This window comes from Ctenopharyngodon idella, chromosome 3 (genome assembly GCF_019924925.1).
Source record: "Ctenopharyngodon idella isolate HZGC_01 chromosome 3, HZGC01, whole genome shotgun sequence".
In the NCBI taxonomy this organism is placed as follows: domain Eukaryota; kingdom Metazoa; phylum Chordata; class Actinopteri; order Cypriniformes; family Xenocyprididae; genus Ctenopharyngodon; species Ctenopharyngodon idella.
Window position 1 is genome coordinate 54,051,291 of NC_067222.1, and position 25,578 is coordinate 54,076,868.

General features: G+C 36.3%; 2 protein-coding genes across 4 annotated transcripts in view; both read left to right on the forward strand.

The window, feature by feature from the left end:
* Window positions 1-5,071, forward strand: part of LOC127508917 (NACHT, LRR and PYD domains-containing protein 3-like) — a 30,473-nt gene extending 25,402 nt beyond the window's left edge. The window contains 1 exon segment of the mRNA XM_051887418.1: window positions 4,294-5,071. Within this exon segment, the coding sequence (XP_051743378.1) occupies window positions 4,294-4,817 (524 nt within the window). The 3' untranslated portion in view covers window positions 4,818-5,071.
* Window positions 5,072-11,743: 6,672 nt separating this feature from the next.
* LOC127508738 (NACHT, LRR and PYD domains-containing protein 12-like) overlaps window positions 11,744-25,578 on the forward strand; it is a 68,729-nt gene continuing 54,894 nt past the window's right edge. The window contains exons 1-4 of one of the 3 annotated variants that reach the window (XR_007928900.1): window positions 11,744-11,925; window positions 22,633-22,722; window positions 22,798-22,935; window positions 24,008-24,055. Coding sequence is in view for 2 of the 3 variants with exons in the window: in XM_051887057.1 (XP_051743017.1) it covers window positions 22,653-22,722; window positions 22,798-22,935; window positions 24,008-24,055 (256 nt within the window). In the remaining variant the exon portion in view is untranslated. The remainder of the gene's footprint in view (window positions 11,926-22,632; window positions 22,723-22,797; window positions 22,936-24,007; window positions 24,056-25,578) is intronic. The other 2 variants (XM_051887057.1, XM_051887058.1) reach the window with 2 other exon arrangements.

Sequence of the window (25,578 nt, forward strand, 5' to 3'; positions counted from 1 at the left end):
GCTTATTAACAAAAGTTTCTGTCAAAAAAAAAATGCATTAAAAGAACTATAAAAAAAGCCAGTGTTGAGCAGCAAACAGGTATTTAAAGCTGCTGGTGTCTCTGGAGTCTCAAGAAGCTCTCCATGCAGGCTGGCAGTTGTGCGTAAAGAAGCATTTCAGCCACTCCAAACCAAACCTCACAAAGAGAAACATTTACAGTGGGTGTAGAAATACATTTTCAAACAGTTTTATTGCTGTGGTGTTTTTTTGCAGCATGGGATAGTATGTTGTCCTTAATAAAAATCTAATTTCACGAGAAATCCTTCTTTTTATACCATAGCTGAAAATGGCCAGTTATGAGCTCCACATATCTTGATGAAGTCATTTTGACACCATCAGAGACCCTAAAGGGATCTCCATCTCACTTCCCAATATTCCAGCCCAAATCATCACCCACCAGCTCCCTGCTGATGTCGCAGTCTTGTTGGACTGCATTATGATCTCCATATCTCTGGGACTGAACCCATCGAGAGTCTTTAAAACGAAGATACCAAAAGGAAAGTTTGTTAAGAACCAGAATCTAAAACGATATTAAGATATCTTTAATACTTCTTGAGCCACAGGCATGCAAACATGAGGAAAAAAAACACAAGAAGTGCTTATTACCATTTTTGAACTGTCACTGTTGGCATATAATGAAACGAAGATTGCGAAAGTAAACAGATTTTACTAATAGACCTACCAATCTCTGTCTGAACACTAAATAATGATGCTGCCATCTTTCCAAAGTCATTTTTACACCCCTCTAATTTGGCTCCAAATCTCAGGTGAAAATTGTCATTTTGACCCCCTTCTACAAAATAGTGGATTACTCAGTAAATATGCATCGGTGACATTTAATATTTTGGCTTTTATCACTATTTATGTTTGTCTTTCTATAGAAAAAATATTAACAAAATCAAAAATTTAAGCCGGGAACCTCTGGTTGATTTGCTACAGTATTTAAACAGCTTCAGAACATCTTACAGTGACTAAATACACAGACAGCAATGAAAGATCATGAAAATCTAATACAAAATATGTAAAAAACAGGATTTACATCACTCCTTTTAGCTACAAAATTTGATTAACATACAGGTGCTGGTCATATAATTAGAATATCATCAAAAAGTTGATTTATTTCACTAATTCCATTCAAAAAGTGAAACTTGTATATTATATTCATTCATTACACACAGACTGATATATTTCAAATGTTTATTTCTTTTAATTTTGATGATTATAACTGACAACTAAGGAAAATCCCAAATTCAGTATCTCAGAAAATTAGAATATTACATAAGACCAATACAAAGAAAGGATTTTTAGAAATCTTGGCCAACTGAGAAGTATGAACATGAAAAGTATGCGCATGTATAGCACTCAATACTTAGTTGGGGCTCCTTTTGCCTGAATTACTGCAGCAATGCGGCGTGGCATGGAGTCGATCAGTCTGTGGCACTGCTCAGGTGTTATAAGAGCCCAGGTTGCTCTGATAGTGGCCTTCAGCTCTTCTGCATTGTTGGGTCTGGCATATCGCATCTTCCTCTTCACAATACCCCACAGATTTTCTATTTTATTTTCTATCTCTTTTACCGTGTTTGTGATGAGGTAAAGCGCTCTTTTACCTGTGATGAGGTAAAGTGCTTATTTACCATGTTTGTGATGAGGTAAAGCGCTCTTTTACTGTGTTTGTGATGAGGTAAAGCGCTCTTTTACCATGTTTGTGATGAGGTGAAGCGCTCTTTTACTGTGTTTGCGATGAGGTAAAGCGCTCTTTTACCGTGTTTGCGATGAGGTGAAGCGCTCTTTTACCGTGTTTGTGATGAGGTAAAGCGCTCTTTTACCGTGTTTGTGATGAGGTAAAGCGCTCTTTTACCATGTTGTGATGAGGTGAAGCGCTCTTTTACCGTGTTTGCGATAAGGTGAAGCGCTCTTTTACCGTGTTTGTGATGAGGTAAAGTGCTCTTTTACCTGTGATGAGGTAAAGCGCTCTTTTACCATGTTGTGATGAGGTGAAGCGCTCTTTTACCGTGTTTGTGATGAGGTAAAGTGCTCTTTTACCATGTTGTGAGTTTGTGTGAGAGAGATACACATTTACTACTGTTATACTGTACTGGAAATATTGATTTACATTAGCTGGAGAGACTATTTGACATTATGTTGAATTATAACACTAAATCACTAATATGCTTTGTTAATTTTGGTTAAATGAATTTATTAACAGGCTTGAATTTAATTCAGCAGCATTTATCCTGAATTACAAATGACATAAATATATGAATGTAAATGATCTTTCAGGTCCAAGTATCAAGACACTCCCTGTGAAGATGAGATTGAACACTGTATGAATTTAAATGAGTTTATTAAATGTTTGAATATCAATCTCAGTCAGATCAACTTCATCATGTTCCTCTAGGGGGCAGTAACACACACACTCTTTAGGAGGCTTTGAGAGATTTCTCACAATAGTTGAGTTTCAGTAACATCTTCAGCATCACTTTTGACTCTTAAACCAACATCAGATCATCTTTTTCTGAATGCCACTGTGATCTTGAGCTTGGCTGGAGTTTAAAAGATTCTTATATTTATCTTAGTGGTATCAGTGACGGTTCATAAGAGCTTATTCAGATTTGATTGATAACTGATGAACTCCATCAATCCTGATATTGAACTGAATGAACATTGAACTGAGCTGAAAAATGACAGTTTCTTTCTGTGGAGCTGCTTACAGTGAGTGTGTGCGCGTGTGAGTGAGTGTGTGTGTGTGAGTGAGTGAGTGTGTATGTGTGTGTGAGTGAGTGAGTGTGTGTGTAGGTGTGTGTGTGAGTGAGTGAGTGTGAATGTGTGTGTGTGTGAGAGAGTGAGTGAGTGAGTGAGTGAGTGAGTGTGTATGTGTGTGTGTGTGTGTTCACCAGACTGCTTTAAAGTGAACAAAATCAGATTAATGTTTTTTTCTTCCTCATGTTGTTTGTAGACGGTCTCTATCTGGGCTAAGCACTAGCGCTACATGTTTCTACACATTAAAGAGGATTAAAACTCATAAACGGTGACAGTGTTCAGTTCTACAGTATAATACTTTTCAAACAAGACCATTATAATTATTAATTAAGATGAGAAGATCCTAAATCAAGTTCAGATCTGAGACAAATCCTACATGAACTCGTCAGATCTGAACTCAAGATTCTGGAATAGATCCAGACCAGAGCAAAGCATGCTGGGAACTGAAAATCCACTGCCCAGTTTCAGTTCATTGAACACAAATATGACGGCCAAATCTGCAAAAACAATAAATGCATAAATAAATATATGAAGAAATGTGTAAAAAAAAAAAAAAAAGTAAATATACAAGGAAATGTGAAAAATAAAAATAAATGAGTATTTATACCTTTAAATACATGCATAAATAAATACAATTATACATAAATAAGGGAATAAATGTAATGATGGGTCGACAGCATGGAGATCCATTTGCAGCTTTTATTAAGAATAGTGTATACACAGGTAAGGGCAGAGGCAGAGACGTAAACGGGAACAGGCAATGGTCGAGGCAGGCGGCAGACAAACGGTATCAGGAAGCAGGCAGAGATCAGGGCAGGCGGCAAACAAACACAGTCCAGTAAGCAGGCAAGGATCAAGGCAGGCAGCAGAGAATCACAAGAGATAAACAGTCCAAACGGCAACAGTATAACAATCCACAGAAAACGCTTAGAAATGATCACCGGGGCAAATCAAGACTTCGCAGTGTGTGTGTGTGTGTGTGCGTGCTGCTTAAATAGTGTGAGTGTGATGTGGTGCAGGTGTGTGTGCAATCAGTCCCAGGAATGAGGGCCTATGGGAAATGTAGTCCGAATGATGGTATCAGTATTCCGGTGAAGGCTCCCTCCGGTGGTGCGGGGAAGGAAGTGCGGGAGCCTCACTTGTGACAATAAAGGTATAAATACTCATTTATTTTTATTTTTCCACATTTCCTTGTATGTTTATTTAATCATTTATTTGTTTGTTTTTTTTACATTTCTTCATATATTTATGTATGTATTTATTTATTGTTTTTGCAGGTTTGGTCCTCCACACACAAATGATGAAGTGAACTTCAGTTTGACATGTTTTAATGGATTTTACTCAATTAAATTATGACAGAATATTCAGTAATTGTGTGGTTTTAACTTATTTTAATTAAGTTCATTTAAGAAGCAGCAGAAATCATGTTTACAGTGTAGATTAAAAGATGGACAGATTGATAATTCCTGATTGTGATGTTTTATCTCCATCAGATTCCCATCGGCTCACTCTGGATCTGAACTCAGTGAATAAACTACTCCATCTGTCTGAGAGGAACACAGTGATTACATACACTAACACACCGCAGTCGTATCCTGATCATCCAGACAGATTTGATCATTATCCTCAGGTGTTGTGTAGAGAGAGTGTGTGTGATCGACGCTGTTACTGGGAGATTGAGTGGAGTGATGGTATGTCTGTATCAGTGTCATATAAGAGCATCAGCAGGAAGGGACGGGGTTATGAGAGTATGTTTGGACGTAATGATCAGTCCTGGAGTTTGTACTGCTCTCGCTCCAGATACTCATTCATACACAATAACATAGAGACTCATCTCCCTGTAAAGCCCATCATCAGCGGTAGAGTAGGAGTGTATGTGGATCACAGTGCAGGAACTCTGTCCTTCTACAGCGTCTCTGGAGACACAATGAGCCTCATCCACACACTCCAGACCACATTCACTCAACCCCTCTATCCTGGGATTAGGGTTGGTTCTGGATCAGTGAAACTGTGTTGATGAATCAGATCAGGCTGTAGAGAGACTCTACCCATAATGCTTTGAGCTCATGATGAATCAGTTACAGTGAGATGTTATAGAGTCTCTTCATTACATTAATACTGAAATATCATGACACAATAAATGTGTGTGTGTGTGTGTGTGTGAGAGAGAGAGAGAGAGAGTGCGTGTGTGTCTGTGTTAATGACTCAAAATCACATCATGAAATAAATGTTGAAATATTGTAATAAATGTTGAACTGCAGTGTACATGTATATTGTGTCATGTGGTGTCGTTATGAGGAGCAGGAGTGACACTTACAGATTTAGATCCACTAACCCACTGACAAATAACATGAATCAATTGATCAATTTAATCATTCAAACATAAATGGACATTTTTACATGTATAAATAAATACATTTAAAACTGTTTATTTGATTCATGTTTTAAAACGTAGATTAATACAACAATAAAAAGTACATTAATAAATCATTTTAAATCGCTTTTTAAAAAGCATTTGCCAATTGCTTTTCTTTATCCATTTGTCAATCGAGTTAAAAATGCCATTGGTCAGGACACACGTGGAGCAACCAATCAACTTTCACCTCAGTTTGAAGAGCCAATCCTCTGTCACTTGTAAATGTAACACGCGCTGTCATTGGACAGTGAGAACAACTATTCGTCAGAGCCGTTAAATATGAGAGTTGAGACACTCTGGCCGTGTCCGAAACCGCCTACTTCTCTACTATATAGTAGTTTTTTTCCTGACAAAATTAAATGAAAATTCAAATGCTTAAACAGGGTTTCAAACAAATGATTGACCGAATGATTCACTAAAGCTCTAGAATCACCGTACGCTAGTGACACCTGCTGGTCAAACATTATAAATGCAGCGTAAACAAGAGCTTTTTATAAACGTGTTACAATACAAACGTTTGTAATGAAAGTGTAAATGTATCATCCACAACAAGAACACTGTACGTCTGATGAGAGTTTTTCTGTCAGAAAAGGTCTGCGCAGTTTGGAGTTCATTAAAAGCCCTTCAGTTAGTCTGTAGCACTTTACAATAAGGTTCATTAGTTAAACATTATTAATGTATTAACTTACATGAATTAACCATGAGCAATACATTTGTTACTGTATTTACTAATCTTTGTTAAAGCTGCTGTCCGCAACTTTTTTTGTGTTCAAAATTTACAAAAATTATATAATGAGAATGTACAACATGAATCCATTTTCCAAACCGTGTTTTTGTCTTACCCTGAATCATTATGGTACACTTATAATAAGTGTTTATATTCGGACTATTTCAGACCAGACTGGTAGGACCCGCCGCAGAGTATCATAGTAACTGTGTGACTCACCATAGACATACACGGAGAAAAGTAGCTCCGGCTACAATGTTCTTCCGCAAGACACGTGCAGTTCTGTTTATTAACCGCTAGAGGGCCAAAAATCGCAGACTGCAGCTTTAAGGTTAGTTTATGAAAATACAGTTGTTCATTGTTTGTTCATGTTTGTTCACAGTGCATTAACTAATGTTAAGATTTTAATAATGTATTAGTAAATGTTGAAGTTAACGTTACGATTAAAGAGAACATTACCACATAAAGATTAATAAATGCTGTATAAGCTTAGTTCATTATTAGTTCATGTTACCTAATGTTAACTAATGAACCTTATTGTAAAGTGTCACCAGTTAGTCTTCATCTTTGTATCCAAACAGGTTTCTGTTCCTAGCTCTTCAGGGCCGGTTTCACAGACAGGGCACAGCTTAAGCCAGAACTAGGATATTTAAGCAGCTTTAATAAAAATGCCTCAGAAAAAAATTACTCTTGTGCATCTTGAGACAAAACAGTGACACTGACATATTTCAAGTTATTTTCAGTTAAGACAACTCAAATTTGCATTTTAGTCTGGGACGAACTTAGGAATTGTCTATGAAACCAGGGGTTAATTTACTGTAGTAGAGGCACTAGAGGTTAAAGTGTAATGCTATTTCATGCATTCTGTCTTATTTACACTGTTAAAGAGTTGCATTCTCGTGCTAAACATGGACAAAGTTTCAAAACACAAGCTAGACGTATGACAGAGTATTTCTGTGCCAAATACACTACTTCCGGTCGTGGACAAGTCTCGCCATTTTTTTTCCGAGTATGGGCCTTTATCACGTAATAAAGGTGGAATTCCTTGTATAGGCACTTCTCTCTGATAGGCACGTGCACACATAGACATAAAAGGGGGCTTGAGCCCCTGCCGTTTCAAGAGAAAGTACCCTTTTTTCTGGGGTGCTTTTTTTTTTTAATAAATGAATAAATATTACTGTTTGCACACAGTTTCCCTGTCAAAAATATAGTTACTGAATAAAAAAATTAATAATAATAAATACTATATATCAGGTCGGCTTTGTTGAGTTCAGCTGCCCTCCCTCCGCAACATGCCATTCATTCCCAAACGCATGCGCACTCCGCCCCACCTCATGTTTGCTGCTGGCTGAAAACTTGTGACAACTATGCCCAGGAAAATACAACAACTGTCTGGCGGTGAGAAGCGAAAAAGAAAAAAGCCCTAGATGGATCCATCCCGTGCATTTCTTTCAGGTAGCCTATGTATGTTCACAAACATGTGAAATTTGTTAAACTATTGTGAAACTATTTAAGGGTGAGATTATTTATACGTTTAACGCCGCGTTAATAGTTTGACCACCAGCAACGCATCTGCCTGATTTGATACAAATGTAATTTATGTCATATTATAATTTCAATTATTTTAATGTGCTATACATTGCGTTTTGAACCATGGTCTGTAGGGCTGTCAATACCAGAAGAGGAGCATCCATGAACTGCATTATTAGACAGTTTTCTTTAAAAATCATAATACAGCATTACATAATGCTTTTCTTAAATCTATAATTACACAGGAGAATACATCAATAAAAGTGGCTGTAGCATTTCTATCAAAAAAGTGGCAGAATATTATTATTTAACTAATAATATATTTTTTAATTATGGTGGTTGGCTTTAATTGTGGATTTGATCGTGCTGTGCTGTGTAACAACAAAAATCAGCAGGCTTTTGTTATAATATATAATGTATTTATAACATTTCAGGGGAAGAAACTCTTGATGTGTTTAAATATTCAGATTAGCTTGTTTCGGTTAATTTAGAAGAAATCTACATGCAAACAGACAGATGGTAATAGGCTTAAAACAAACACCATCTAAAAGTGTAGGGTAGGTTAAGTTTTCTTTCCATTAGAGTAAAAAAAAATTAACCAAAATCTTAAAACTGTCCACTACATGAAAGAAGAATTCCACCAAAAGAATTACAACGATTTATTGATTTTGCAAAATAAACAAATTATGTCCCTCTCCTTGGTGCAGTCATTTATTCTAAATCAGGGGTGCCCAATAGGTCGATCGCAAAGACAATGCTGGTAGATCGCACACAATTATAATAAATGCTTTTGTTCAATTTTAATAAAAAGAAATATAACGATACCTTTCTTATCCTTTTAGTTTCTGTCTGGATTGCATTTGACTAATAATTTTTTACCAGGCAAGATTTTTGTTTATTCAGTTGCCATGACAACTAGCCGGAGAACAGAGCGCGAAGTCGGCTTCCTCCAAATACGCACGAAACAAACAGCCGTCTCTGAAGTGAGCGTGCACGCATTTTCGCACATAGAGCTTGTTAGTGTATAACACAGTGATATGTAAGCAAGTCGGGAAAAGTATTCTCCTCCTTGTACTTGATAATGAATCCGTTTGAACGGCCGACCATCGCATGTGCTCCGTCAGTTTCGATTGACACCAGTTTAGATATTGGCAGCTGTGTTTTGTCGACAAAGATTATGTAAAACTGTCCGATTCTATTCAGTGCAACTCATCAGAATAAGGTAAATGCCCTGGCTAATGTAATCTGTTGTGCAGTAAGTATTTTGAGTTTAGTAAATTGAAAATTGTTAAAATTGAATATCAACAATGAACATTTATTTTTATTTTCTTGAATTCCATGTAGAGATGCATGCAGGCTAAATTAAGGCTTTTTTTGTTTGTTTGTTTTTTTGTTTTTGGTAGATCTCATTTGGTTGATCATTTTAAAAGTAGATCATAAGGCAAAAAAGTGTGGGCACCCCCGTTCTAAATATATAGCTACTTGAAAATAGTAGTGTAGAAAACATGCACACTGTGGCATAGTGTCATAGTGTTGTTGCTTTGCTCTTGTGATAAACCTAGTGAATACTAAAGAAGACCATGATCTCTGTGTGAACTGATTATTTTGTAGAAATCAAGAATAAAACAATTGCGTGAGTGTGAGGGAATTAAAATAAATTGGTAAGGAAGTCAGAGTTGTCTTAATATATTTAAGGTTTTATTATTTTTTTTAAATAAATAGTTATGAGAAGTGCCCTTTTTTCCACTTGAGCCCCTGCCCCCCAAAATGTCTGTGCATGTCCCTGCTCTCTGATAAGTGTTCGCACACACATCACCCAGAGCAAGATCACGTCCATCAACACGCTTCACTTTTTTAACTTTAGTTAGTGTGTAATGTTGCTGCTTGGGCATAAACAGTATCTGCAAAGTTACAGCACTGAAAGTTCAATGCAAACGGAGATATTGTCTTTTAAATTTATTGCCACAGTTCCCTTACGTTCTGGACTCCATATCCCATGATCCTCTCTGTTCCACACCTGCACTCACTTCCTCGTCAACTCGTCAACCCAGCATCACAGATTACTTGCACCTGGACTTTATCATCAGCACCTTGTCCGTTCTATTGTTTGATTACCCTGGTTTGGTTGTTCTGTTTGTTTGTTTAATAAAACCCGTTTTATGTGTAGAAGTCTGATTCTGCCTCTTCGCTGCTGCAACCACACCAACTGTAACAGAAGAACGGACCTAACAGTGTGGACTTCTACATCAACATGGGGATTTTCCTCGTCCCAATTCCTCCTGCGGTTCAAAGGCCCAAAGTCACAGCGGTGGACCGTCTGTGGACCCTCAGGCAGGACTATCGCCCGCTGGAGAGGTACACTCTGAGCTTTCTTGCATGGTGAACTGGCCAGATGCTCCACTTAACGCGTGTTTTCTGAAGGGCCTGGACGAGGACACTATTCGTTATATTTAACCTGCCTGTTCCTTCTCCCTAGTTGAGTCTATTAATCTGATTCTCTTTTTAAATGGTTCTGATTTTGAAATTGAAGAGGTTTAAGAAAAAAAGTGTCTTCCTCGTCCAGTCCTCTCAGGGCCACAATGCGAAATGGCCGCCGCGAAGCCTGAGCCCGTTCAAATGACAATGGAAACAGAGGTGTAGAATAAAGGTAAAATATATGAAAAATACAGCTTTTTTTAAAAAAACTAAGCATTAAGACATGTTAAACTGTGCCCCAAAAACACAATCAAGCCTAGAAAAAAAACACTGAACCACCCCTTTAAAACGTCTTAAAAATGCACATATGTACACCAGGGAAATCTAAATTTTCTAGGGGACCATGCCCGCGTACCCCCCAAACAAACAACATTTTCTGACCAGGGTAATTATGAAACCCAGCGTACGGCCCGGCTTATATTCTATCTAATGAAATCTGAGGTAAACGTGTATTTCTACAAATGTGCGCACTTTTGGACTAAAAGTTTGTATGTGCATGCACTGTGATCAAAAATAAATGGGGCCAAACGCGATTGAATGTAAAGGTTTGTGTCTCGTTATTCTATTAATAACTACCGATTGATTTTGCATTTCTATCAGAAATTAAGAATTATTAGTGTCATTGTAAATGGTGCAAATATCTAAGCTATCTAATACTTCAAATCTCAAGGTTAAATCAGAAGATTTTTTGTAACGCCCCCCTTAAGGAAAATGTGACATTACAGTGAAACAAAACATAAATGTGACTAGAATTGCCATCCCGGTTTTGAGTGACTATGGCAGGAGTTATTCACCAAATATTAAAATTGCTCAGCCTTCATAATTAGTATTTTGACTGAAAATATTTTTGTACAAAGGGGGCGTTTTGCCCCAGCGGTGGGGTAAAACGCCTCCCAAAGGTGGGGTAAAATGGCCCCTTTCTTACCAATCAGTTTGCTTCATAGATCAACAGCAAAATGAACAGACTAGTTTTTAATCTCTAAAAGTAAAAGGCAAGTAATGTATCAACATGTATCAACATTTCTTTTATATGTCCGCATCTATATGGAGAGAAAAAATATATATATGAGGTTGAGATTTCTACACTAGGCCTTTATGGGGTTGATAATTGATGTATTTGTTCACCACTATCACCAAGACAAACAGAAAACCCTAAATAAATATTAAACTTATAAATTTGTATATTTATGTAGTGAAATATATTCAATAAATGCATTAAAAGCCACTATGTTTTATCATTGGGTCACCTAACAACCTTCCATCAGTGAGCTAACTGTGCTATCAAGCTAGCCTAATGCTCACTTGAGGTAATTTTTTTTTATTTTGTTCAAATATTTTGATTTTACCACCTAGTTATACTGCATTAAGTGTAACCCCTTTTTACTCCACAAGCTATGACTTTTTAAAAAAATGTTTAATTTTTAAAATATAATTATATTCCTTATAAATAACATATCCTCTCAAACTACAGACTTCACTATTAATCTATCATACATCACTGTGATATCCTGCAGAATAATATTCTCTTAAACACTTGTTTACTAATATCTGAAAATTATAGCGCTTACTATGTAATCCTCCTCTCTTCAAATACGTCGCTGGTGTCAGCTTCTCCAAGGAGATTTGTTTATCCGCGTTGTCAAACGTAGTGCATAGCAACAGTGACAATGTATCTTGACTCCCTTTAGTGGTTATTTTGGGAAAAACAGGTGGGGGGCGGTTTACCCCGGGGGGCGTTTTACCCCACTCTACCCTATATAGCTCCATTGTGATTTCTAACAAATTTTCAAAAAAAAAAAAAACTTTTCAAAACATCCCTTCTGTTTTTTTTTTTCTTCATAGTAATAAAAATATTCAGTATAATTATTCATTAATAATTATATTTAGTTGTGCACGAACTGCGTGCTGACAGCAGTTCCGTCATCACTTTCAGTCTCCTTATTCGTTTCTGCCAGTGGTACGTGTGCGCGCATGAATGTAAGTTCAACTTTATATTTCTCTCTTATTCTGTGATATATTAACACTTTAATGTCGCAGCTGTATATCCGATCGTTGTTATTCAGTTCATATCGTGAGTAAAGTATTTGGAGGTGAATGATGAGCCGTGTAATTCATATGTTAGCGCCATTTACCGTGCTATAGGATGATGTATAGGCTACTGAGGTGAATCTTTATGTTACTGTATGCAGACAGATTCTTGACTCTTCAGACTCTGTTATCCTAATGGTGGTGTCCTGGACTCATAATGCGCATTGCCACACATTCGGAAGAGGTATAAACAGTTGATCGCGCTTCTGTGAACGGAGAAAACAGAATAAAACTAAATATGTGAAGGATGATGTTTTACGTCGATAATGCGAGTGAAGTACAAAGCCTAATTTACATAATAAATAATAGTTTAGCATCCAAATACGTCGCGAATATGGAAATATTTAGATTCGTGTCGAATGAGAGATGTTGCTTCAGTTTCGCTTTAAATTAATTCGTGATGTAAATATAGCCTGAATATTAGAGGATTTCATGTGGAGTGAGGGGAACTAAAATAGCCTATTGCTGTGTTTATGTTTGTAAACATTTTGCTTTATTTGCCGGTATTTTACAATATTTTTGACTGTACACTCTAAAAAATGTTGGGTTGAAAATTAACAAACCCAGCGGTTGGGTTAAATGTTTGCCCGACATGCTGGGCAGTTTTATTTAACCCAACTATTGTTTAAAAAATACTATGGGTGGCTTAAAATGAACCCAAAATAGGTTGGAAATTAAAAATCAGACACAATTACTAGAGGCAACAGTAGTAATAATAATAATAATCAAAGTAATAATAATCAAAAGGTGAACATTTATTTATAAGCATTTTAATAAATGATCATTGTTTAATTATTATTCATTAAATGTATTAATACATGTAAATTTCCAAGATACTTTGGGTCAGTGCTTAAAGTAGAAACATAAAAGTGCTCAGTTCAAAACACATTCCTGAAAAAGGGAGGGTGTGGCGGGCTTCATGTATGCAGTATGTCGGAAGTGCCGATACACAAGGAAACCTGGGTACGCTAAAGGTAATAAATAAAGTACTGGCCCACTTAAAGCACTGCTTTGGGTTTATTTTAAGCAAGCATTAATTTTTAAACAATAGTTGAGTTAAATAAAACTACCCAGCAGGTTGGGCAAAAACATTTAACCCAACCGCTGGGTTAAAACAACCCAATTGCTGGATTTGTCCATTTTCAACCCAACTTGGGTTGTTTTTAACCCAGCATTTTTTAGTGTAATAATAAAATGCAACATACACAACTTATCTTTTTTCCTCTCAAAAACGCAATTTTATACGAATAGCATATTTTTTTTTTAACCATGCAGCAAACATTTTAAAATATATTGGAAAAAATACTCTGTAATATTTCTGTAAAACATTGACAGTTTTTCCTTTCGTTTAATACATTTGGACAAAATCTTGTTATAAAAGATGTTGTATTGGCTATGACTAGACGGCAAATACAGTCAAATTCAGTCAAATTATTAAGACATTTTTGATATTTTTGATATATTTTTATTAGTGGGTTCAGGACACTATAGTTCATTTATGTAAGTGAGGATAGCAAAATAAAGTAAACTGTGACATATTATACCCAAATATTCTTCATACAGTGGACTACCAGTAAAATTGATAAAAATTTGAAACCAAAAATTATTCAGACACTTTGACCTGACCATGTTTTGCTTAAGTGTTATCTGACATAATTAAGATTAATTTTTACTGACAGTTTCACTCTAAGATCTTGTCATATTTTATTACCATTTTTTTAAACTATAGTGAATAAACTATTAATGAATGAAATGTTCAAGGTGTCTGAATACATTTTGGTTTGACTGTACAGAATCATAGTAAAGAAAATGCTGTAATTATTTATTATTATTATTAATGTACAGACAGAAAAAGAAAGAAAAAAATAACGTTATTAACCAGTGTTTTTTTCTAATCAAACCATTTTCGGCATGGTAATAATACAGAAGAAACCCAGGAACAGAAACGTTAAAACCAACTAATTGGCAGGGCAGTTGTAGCCTAATTAGTGAGTTAGTGAGTCCGACTGGTAACCCAAAGGTTGCTGGTGCGATTCCAGCACCGGCATAAAATGACTGAGGTGCTCTAGAGCAAGGCACCTAACCCCCAATCGCTCCCCGGGCGCCACAGCATAAAGGCTGCCCACTGCTCCGGGTGTGTATCACGGTTTGCAGTGTGTGTGTGTGTGTGTGTTCACTACTCACTACTCTGCTCCTAATGTGTGTGCACTAACTTGGATGGGTTAAATGCAGAGGTAACCCATACTTGGCCTTCACGTGTCACTTTCACTTTTTCAATTTGATTAAAAAAAATTTTCTTTCTTTTTTTTCTTCTCGTTTTTAAGCCCTGGTTAATACTGATGTATTTTATGTCGCAGAATAAAATATGAAAGTATCTTGAGCTTGTGTTCACCACATACCTTATTTCAGCCAAAATCCCATTCAAAAACCCATTGACATGATGGAACTGGAAGTGCTAAAATGCTAGCTTACTTCTGTGTTTTGGCCTTGTAATGGTCACTTAGAGCATTTACAGTAATTCGAGGTAGAATGAGAACTGCGCATATGCGTAGATTGTGTGCATCTGTAAGAGAATGTAAAAGGTGAGCCGAAGAAGAGATCACCGCTCTACCGACTTTGTACTCTTTTCCCTTTTATTTTCCTTTTTCTGTTTGTGACCTAAGTTGAATGTTTATTTGTATCCTTTTCTCTGACTCGGTTTATAGCGCTCAATAATGCTCATAGCCTCACACCACCTTATTTTGGGTAAAAATATGAAAACCTTTGAAGTAAACACATGATAATCCATATATTTTTCTCTACTAAAATGTTCCTTAAAGGCTACCTGCATTTTTCCCATAAAATAAAAGTTTTCTGGAAAATAAAATTCTTCTTCTTCTGCTTACTATATTATTATATTTATTCTTAAATACTGTATTTTTATTTTTAATAATGAAGTAGTGTTATTACTATAGTAATACTCTTATTGTGTAATATTTTTATTTGGTACTACTAATAATAATCATAATAATTATTATTAGTCATGCAAAGGTCTCTATTCTCTGAAGTTTAGGTGGAATGCTAGTCCGCTACGGAACTCTATTATTGCAATAACATTCTTAATGTAATAATTTTATCAAAACGTAATAAAATCTTGAGCTCATACTAACAATTTTTACATTATGAGAAATTTATTACTCACCTAAAACATGTCATATTGTCATAATTGTAACAGCTTTTAAAACATAAAAAATATTAGTATTTGTATTAGTACATTTTAAAATCTGAATCCAGTCTTAACCTGCCTACAGATACTACTGCTACTATTATTACTACTACTACTTCTTATATACATAAAGTATACATACTGTTAAATTACAGTGTTAAATACCAACACTGTGTACAAATGTTGTTAAAAAAAAAAAAAAAAAAAACAGTATCAATTTAGCAATGAGGAGTGTGTGTGTGATAGATAACGTTATCTGCTTCAGCCAACAGTAGCACAGAGCCCAAGTTAAGCAAACATTTCTTCATTTTTAATACAAGTTACAGCAAAACAAAGCCTGAATGTACATCAGAGGGCATGTTGAAAAATACAGTACAACTTACAATCATGTACAAGAAAAATAGAACCAGAACTTTTGCATCTTTAATGTGAAATTACAACCTATGCAATGCCACTGAAACAAATAACTTTAGAATTAACTAATCATCAAGCTCATGTGTAATAATACACACATGTATTCACATAATAATAATAATTATATGAATATCATATGCAATATGCTGATTTCTCAGGTAGTATAAGACTGAATTTCGCAGGTAGTATAAGACCGGATTTAGATTTTTAAAAATGTACTGTAAGGGAATACAAATATTTTTCATGTTTTAAATGCTGTTACAATTATGACAATATGACATGTTTTTGGTGAGTTTATAATTGAATACATTTCTCATAATGTAAAAACTGTTATTACATTATGAGCTCAAGATTGTATTATTAACTATTACATTATGAACATTTTATTACAATAATAATGCAATACATTATGTGCAGTTATTAAATTGAGTTTTTAGTCTAAAATAAAGGGCTAGTAGGGTTGTAAAATGAGTCAATGTCAGGGCTCAACGCTAAGGATTATTTCTACTGGCCCGATTGGGCCAGTGGTTCAAATTTTTACTTGCCCTGCAACAAAAAATTAATAAAGTAAAAGAAAAGAAAATTGGCCTATAAAATAAGCCTAGTTATTGTTTTCGTTGTCTTTGTTACATTTAACCTTAATAAATAAGGTTATGACACCAAAAACTAGATTAACTCACTTAAATTTTAAATATTGTTAGACAAATAAACAGTAAGTAATAAAATAGTAACAAATAATCAAATTACGAGTAATAGCACAAATAAATACAACAGAACAAACATATAAAAGAAATAAATGGCGCTTTTCAAGTTTTTCATGTAGGTCTAAACAGGAGATTTTCAGATACAGAAACTGTAATCTAATGTATAGCTAACTATATAACTATAGATTAACTTTAATGAATCTTTATTTAATAATCAGTTGAGAGCAGTTACAGATGCATAAATGTTTTGAAATGTTGAAAATATAAAATGTTAAATACTGTTATTTGAAATTATTTAAAAAATGAAAAGACACTTTAAACATGAAATTAAACCCGCCAGTAGGTGGCAGCAAGTCCCTGTTAATGAGCGAGTCATTGAGATTCAACCGATTCATTCAAACGGCTGATTCATTCAGGAAGTGTTGCTCAGAGATGCAAAACAGTGTTGTGGACTTTGGAACTATTTTCATAGGTGAAATAGAGTGAAATCTTAAATGTAATCCAAGTTATGTCTTAAATGTAAGTCACTTGATATTAAGTTCTTGTTCATTAAACTGTACGCTGTATAAAATAAATATCACATTTGTAATCCTGCTGATATTTGGAGAAAAACGACGCTCTGTGTAATATTGGTTAACTATATTAAAAGATATAAATATAAAAGACATACGGGGCATTTTTGCCCCTTATCTGGGGGCATTCTAAATGCATTTTAGTAGATTAAATCATGCAGTGAAAGCGTACACTCTAATATACACACGCAGCAGCGTTACCTAGACTACGTCACATAGTGAATGCGTGCACTCAATGGGTAAAATGAGGGACATACTCGATCATTTCAGATCGCTAAATCAACAATTACGATGTCATAGACGATATATCGCACACCCTACAGCACTGGCCCGATCGGGCAAGTGACCGTTCCGTCTACTGTCCCGAGCGTCGTTCACACTGGCACTGGGCAATCGGGCAGTCCTTATTGTCGAGCCCTGAATGTAATTGATCATTTAGTTATATTACTTATTTATTAATCAAATATAATGATACAACATGTCACCAACGCCGCCTCAGATGCATACTATTCAGAATGTGTCCTGTTGTGGATGTGCTCTTCCGTAACAAAGCACTGAAATATAACAACTAAACCCAATGAATTCACAGTGATTTATTACAATAGTGTTCTCATTATAATGTTATGTAATACGACCATCCCAATCATAGTTTGTCACCATTATGTTCTGTTAGTTTCTGTTTTCAAGGACCTTTAGTTTGTTTTCATTTGTCACATGTCCTTGGTTAAGGTCATTATTAGTTCATTTGTACCAGCTGTGTTCTAGTAATCATCTCGTTTGTGTTTACTACTTAAGTTGTACCCTTGCTTTCATCCCCTGTCAAATTAAATTAATCCCCTATTAAGTTGTGTTATCCTTCACCTGTCTGCCTGCCTAGAGTACTATGATTAACCTTGGAGTGAACTGGATCCGTCTGTCTTCGTCTTCTTGTCTGAACATGAGTGTGACAGTTATTATTAGTCATGTATTGCTGTTTGAGATTATGTTTAGGAACTTAACCCTCTGGGGTCTGAGGATTTTCGGGGCCCTGGAGAAGTTTTGACATGCCCTGACATTTGTGCTTTTTTCAGTTGTTCATAAACATTAATGGAAAAAGTGTCATTACACTGTATTCAGCACAAACTAGGCTACCATAATATGTGAGGAACATGTATGTACATGTTTGTGTTTTTGAAGGAATAACGTTTATGCGTGGTAACAAAAAAGTCACTGAAATAAAGCCAAAAAATATATATTAAATCTGTGTTCACAAGACTTCTGGGTATTGGAGGTTGTAGACTAGAGTTTTTGCTTCAAAATGATGTAAAAATTATCCTGCATACTCGTTCATTTATAACAATATATTGATTTAGTTTTTGTAAGACACTTTTTGTCAAGAAACACAGTATGCGTGGAGGCGTGAATCATCATGAATAATCCTGTGATTCACACCTGAGAAGACAAAGGATTCGCATAATGACCTCTAATTACCTGCATATCAATGAACTCTTTCAGTCAGGTAGGCTGTGAAAAAACCCTCTGTGATCATGTCTCAAGCTCATCATGGTGTATATCAAACATACAGAAAAAAACAGCAATACTGTGAAATATTATTACAATTTAAAATAATGGTATTCTATTATATACTTTAAAATATAATGTATTTCTGTGATGCAAAGCGTCTGAACATTCATGTTACCTCTATGGCGTTTCATAAAGTCTTTTAGCTTAAAAGCATGCACATTTGGAGAAATATTGATGGATTCTCATATGTTTATGTCAATTTTCTATACAGAGGAGTAATATTTATTCAATATTTATTGTCATCACTGTGAGCGCTGGATACTGTGTTTTCAATTCATACTTGCAGCCGGAGGGCGCTCTGTGCACATTTAGTCCACAAATTAATCTAAAGAAGAACAAACAGGACATTCAGGAACTAACGGCATGTCTTCCAGAGATCGCTAACCATGGCTTTAACATCCAGATAAACACTTTTCAAGACAATAAATGCACGATTGAGATGATATATACATGTATTGCCTCAGAATTTGCGTCTGAATAGCGCTCGCTCCGCGGGCGTGGCCGCATTAGCGGATAATGAGCTGAATCACGGGCGTCTGACATGTGTCTCTTTTCATACAGATTACATAAACACAGAATGTTTGTTTTCAATTTGACTTACACGATTTAAAACCTGACATTTCAACGTTTTTTTTAGACATAAATCTCATTTTTGTGTCATTACTATTCACTAAGTTACAGTTCATTTTCTGAGAACTATCAGATTAAACTTCGTTCAGAGGGAGACGAGAGATCACGCATCATGTTAGTTTTCTTTATTTTGCAAAAAGCACATCATTTTGTTTTTACTCTGAGTGCACACAAATAACCTAAGACCTATTTCATTGCACAAAAGAAAACAATGGTACAAGAAGTACAAAATCATTGTTTTAAGCATGATATATAGCTGCATGATTCTGGAAAAATTGGGAATCACTATTTTTTTGTTAAAAAATTGAAATTCTCCTAAGTTTCTGAAGAGAAAACACTAGACAACTAAATAAAATGACAATTTACTAGAGGTTCTGACAAAATGTTCATTGCTTCTTTTTTAAAAATTATTTAAATGAAATAATTAAAAAATAATTTGAATGAAGGAGTCAGTGTCTTATTCATAAAGACTTGTTTTGTTATCATGTGAAATAATCTCTTGAATGAATGATTCAATGATTTTTTTAAACTGTTACTTGTCGCCACCTCCTGGCTAAAGAGATAAACAACAATACATTCAAGAGTCGTAGGCATGCCGGGGCAATCCGCCGAGGTTTTCAAGCATCAGAGATACTTCTACCTCATAAGCACCAATTTTTACTGTTTTTTCTTTGTTTTAGGTTTTCTTTGTTGTTTTGTTTATCCTTCATGTTGAATAACAAATTGGTGAAAAGACTATTTTCGAACTTGAGCCAAAGTGCTAATTTTTTCTCTTGTTGACTGGTGAAAATATAATTGTGAAACTGAACTTGCTTTAAATGTTGTTGTTTGTTTGTTTGTTTGTTTAAGTCCTTCCTTGATGACTGGTGAAAAATATAATTGTGAAACTGAACTTGAACTTGCTTTGAATTTTTTTTTTTTTTTTTGGTTGTTTCCTTTCTTGTTAATTTGGTGAAAACACCAGACTGTCCTCAAAAAACCCCCCACCTTATTACGACCTATATTTACGTTTTAAAGTCATGTGCCCTCTAGCTGGCATAAAAATAATGACAGTGTCGTGTTTCGTCTGTCGTCATGAAATGACGTATGATTGTCGTTACCAATCAAAATGCGCGTTCATTTAAATGCAGTGTGTGGACTTTTTACACCATTTGTCCCATTACCATTTAACAAAACTCATTTTTGTATAAACGACTACACACACCCCACACCTAAACCTATCCTTAGTGATTTATAGTGCATATACACTTTATATACATATACATATACACGTGGGATCGAACCCACGATCGCATGATCACATGATCGCATAATGTTATATATTGCAATGCCCTGTCAAAATATGACGCAGATAAAAGGGAACAATGCATTAAAATGAAAGTGTCCTGTTGTTGATGGGGCGCAACTTTAGTAAACGCTCCTATGGGTCGTATTTCAGGGAAGTGACAAACGACCTATATAGGCGTATTGGTTGGAGAACATGTTGGAAAATACAACTGTAAAACTGAACTTTCTTTGTGTGGGACTCTGATTTAAGTTTGTAATCGGTGGCTTATAGAGCTATTCTGGGAATAAGAAAAAAAACGGTACTTGTATTGTTTGACAAGATTGAGCTTGTCTGTCGGCCGAACTAAGTAAAGTAATTTAGACTGCTGATTTAAATTTTCTTTGGGCCCGCCACCCTTACAACACTTTGATCCCCTGTTATTTAAATGTTTGTAACACATAAATAACGATAATGTGTGATTGGAAATACTGTTAGTGAGGCTACTTCATACTGTACATTTCGTGAATGCAGATTTGAATGTTGCAGTGTGATGATCATACTTTCAAAGGTTAACCAAAGTACCTGAAGTCTTTGGTTTAAAGCCTGTTTCACATCGCAAGCATCAGCGGAGCGTAAACAACCCATGTTTTGTTGCTGCTCATGTTAATGAATGAGAGCGTTCACATCTGAAGTGTGACATGTAAAGCTCTTATATAGGGATGCGTGAGCGCTGAAGGTGTTGTGTTTTATCAGTGCTGTCGTGTAAAGCTCTTATATAGGGATGTGACTCAGGCTGTTCAAAATCATGCCGCACCACAGCATCACCCAAATAAAATAGAATAATTTGGGGCAAATATATGTGCATACTGACTTCACCATAGGCTGGAAGATTGAGTATTGTGCATTCTTCAGTAACAAGTTTGTTTTTGTGGCTTGAATAAAGTCTTTGCTAAATATTCATATAGAGAAATAATAATATAGATCACCTTTTTCTCTTTCCGTTTGTGCTATTTTTTTTTTTTTTTTCAAATACCTTAAATTAAACTTATTGACACCACTTTGTTTATTCTTAAAGTGAACTTTTGCCTGTATGGTGATTAGATTCACTGTTTTGGACTGCTGCCTTGAACTTGAGAACATGAGTACAGAATGGCACAACCAATAAACCTGCCTGTGAGATGTCCGAGGTGTGACGCTTCCTGTCTGGTTAACACTCCACTTTTTCCAACCCGTTCTCATATCCAAGACTTTTGTGCAAAAGTGCCCTGGCCTCTTTATTGCTATGTGCAGTTAAACTCATTGGCTTTTATAGAAAAAATATTCCGTCAATTTTGACATGAAGGGCATAGTTATTTTATTATCATGAAATTATATGCTGGGGTATAATTGTCATCATGACAATATTTTGGACATGATTTTCATTATTATTATTTGACACCTTTGGAGTAAGAACAGGTTGTCTTATTTGAATGGATGTCAATGATCAAGGCTTTAATATGCAGTTCAGTTGACTTCTGTGAAGAAACAGCCGGTCACTTTATGAACTGACAGGCTGTCCACTAATCTTCAACATGTTTACCATTAAACAGTCCTCTGCATAAAGACCATTTATGTACAGCTGTCTAATCAGAAGTCTGTAATCTGGGTGTGTATTAAAGGTGTTTATTGGGTAACACTCTATTTTAGGGTATTTTAACTAGTTGCTTATTAGCATGCATATTACTAGATTATTAGCTGTTTATTAGTGCTTATTAAGCACATATTAATGCCTTATTCTTAACAACTACCTTACTAACTATTAATAAGCAGTAAATTAGGAGTTTATTGAGGGAATAGTCATAGTTAATAGTGTATATGTGTTCCCTATACTAAAGCGTTACCTTATTGGGTATTAACTGGTTTTGAGAATGGCACACTTGGCATTGCTTGAGAATCTCAGGTGAGAGCATGTCTGTAGAGATCATGTTTGATGAGAGTGATGAAAGGAAACCTTGCGCATGAGAGTAAATGAGACCTAATATTATTTCCCTCTTTTAATATAGTACATAAAATAATACATCCATACAGAGACATTTAATAACCCGTAATTTATTTTTTATAATATCTACTTGCCTTTATTTTTTATGATATTCCTGGCTTTATTTCATTTACTTGTTCATTTTCAAATAGTGCCTTACTTGTTTTTGGAAAGTGTCTGGTAACAGTGAAGCTATTCGAAACTTTTTTCTTCATCTCTAGCAGCAGTGAGTCAGTGAAGGACGATGGCATCTGTTGATCAGCATTGTGACACACTAGATGAGCTGAAAGAAGACGAGCCTGAATACAAGAAAGGTAATGAAGAAAAGAATAGCAGTAATGTTAAAGTTGTCATTTAGGAAATGTAATTAATCTCTCTCTCTATTCCAGCCAAGATGAGCAGCAGCGCTCACCCTGGAGCCAGTGTTGATCTGAATGCTCAGACGGGAGCAGCTGTAAGTGCTCCTGTACTCGCTAGAAACACCATCACAGGCCCAGTGACCTTCAACATGAACACTGCAGGAAACGGTACTATCACTACAGCTGTGCTTACTGAGACACATTAGCAGTCAGTTAATAGCTTAATAAGTGAAATAATGCTCAGTGATTGTGAACCCTTTTTTCTATTAAAGTTCATGTAAGAATTAGATTTATCTTTCTCTTTAATCAAGTATAATTGCTTTTCAGTCCCTCTCAGTGCGAAAAGAATTATCACACGAACATAGTCATGTCACAAATCTTTATTGAGCAGTTTACACAATTTATACTTTCCATACAGAAAAAAAGTGACACCCCCACCCCGGATGTTGCCCTCCATAGGGCGGACAAAGATAAAACCATAAAAGGAATTAAGAAATAAGAGGAAAAGAAACATTTAATGAGTTGAAGTGATACAAAGCAGTTATGGAAAATAAAAAAGATGATATGTTACATTTCTTTACTCATAAATATTCTCTATGGTGATTGAACATAAGGGAAGTGAATGGTGACTAACAGTATATTCCACTATAATAGAATAAAAGGGAGGGCTGTAAGAGGCTTCAAAATCTCTTAGTTCATTTTAAGTTCATACTGTTCAAAGGCAGACATGCGTTAGTTAGAGAGACCATACGTGCCATTTTTTCCGGACACGTTTAAAATGCCTAAAATGTCCCAGCTTTGGCTTTGTTTTCATACTTGCTAGAGGTAATGACTGAAAATTCATTTAACCAATAGCGTGCATTATACATAATTGACCAATCGTGGCTTGCGAGAAGGTGGGATCTACAGAGAACGGACAAAGCATTGCAAATACGACAACATTTTAATGCATTGCATGAGGACTGTCAATAGGAACAGTGGCATGCACAGACCTCCACATAGAAATCGCATTCTGAAATCGCTTTCCGGGGGCACATTGATACAACTGAAAAGGGCACTTTCATGATTAAAGGGGCAAGGGCTCAAACCATTTTAGGCAATTTAGAAATTCTGGCCAGGGCGTGAAAAATGGTGCATATGGTCCCCCTATTTTAGCTACAGTGTTTTCTTTTGTGCGTCTGTATGAAATATATATCTTTTTTTTTTTTTTTTACTTCCCTCCTTTTCTGTTTCCACACAGAGCTACAAAATATCACAGAGACAGTGGAGAAACACAAAGAAGAGCAAGGTGCCATCTTTTACAGTAGTATTCTCTTAAATCACACTGCACAGACAGATGTCATCCAACACCAATAGACATGAACACCAGGTTTTGTCAGATCAGTCTTTTCCCTGTTAGTGTTGGTCTGTTTTCACCAACTGAACATGTTCATTCAACTTTGTCAGGTTGTGAATTGTTTAAGCAGGAATGTGATCTGGTGATTGCTCAGCATCAGTCTGTGCAGTGTGAGCTAGCCTTTTTAAAGTGATTAATTTGATGTATTTTGAATTTGGACACCAGTCCAGGGGCCTAATGTACAGAAAATCTGTTTCATCCTAAATGTCTGTGTACACAAAAAAGGTAAAGTCTATGAAGAGTTTACTTGTAAAAAGACATAAGTAATCTTAGTTTTATATTTGAATGCTGCCATGCAGGTTGGGGGCATTATTAATATTAAAACAGAGGTTAGCTGTGAGAGGTGATGTACTGTATCACCAGAACTAACCAGACAGCACCCTGACCTTTTCAACAGCCAAATATTCCTTTCAACTACCAGATGTGACCGGCAATGACCATGCCAGTATATCTTACATACAAGAACCTCTCGGTTACGTATGTAACCCTCGTTCCCTGAAGGAGGGAACAGAGACATACATCAGAAGTGAACTGACGAATTTGGATATCACATGAGAGCCCAATCACCTTAGAGTGTAAACTAAACGAGCCAATGCACATTGGCATGCGAGCTTTGTGTCACGTGACCCGTCCCCGTGAGCAGGTATAAATGCGGAAGCAGGTGCACTCCCACTCAGTTTTTCGCTGAGGAGACGAGCACATGGCCTGCTCTCAGCGGTGGCACAGAAACTGTGGCGACGGGATGTACATCTCTGTTCCCTCCCTCAAGGAACGAGGGTTACGTAACCGAGACGTTCCCTTTCAGTTGGTCACGTTCAACGTACGTCAGAAGTGAACTGACGAATTGGGATCCCTGATAAAATGCCACAGTTACTGACCCCTTTCAGCGGCCAGCCTAAGCATCCCCCCGCACGTTGGGGCGAAAGATGGGACTGGGCTTACGCCAAGTTAGTCTACTGCTGTTCCACATGACCCGTTCAGTAAGACTTGGATAACACTAGGAAAGCGTGCCCCTAGGGGATGCTGCGGAGACCACAACCTACCCGAAGGGAGGTATTACATGGAATACACATATGTACTGGCTGTGGGCAGTGCACATATGGAGGTCCCTGGGATGGCTCCAGGCAACGGGGAGACACATCTGGCAGGGACAGCAGAGCAGACTCTGCCAAGGGAAAGACATGGGTTAGAGATATACACATATGGGACTGCCGCAGGGGTTGCAACATATGGCACCCAGCCTAGCACATACAAGTTAACGAGTGCTTGGCCTGGCGACAGACGCTCAGCAATGTCTGAGGCTGCAAGGGGTGGCGGAGGAGCTCAACAGGGTTCGCCAGTCAGGAAACTCACTGGAGCAATATATCTGTCAGCAACGTGCCATGTGCCAGCACCCAGAAAGAAGCAGTTCCTCT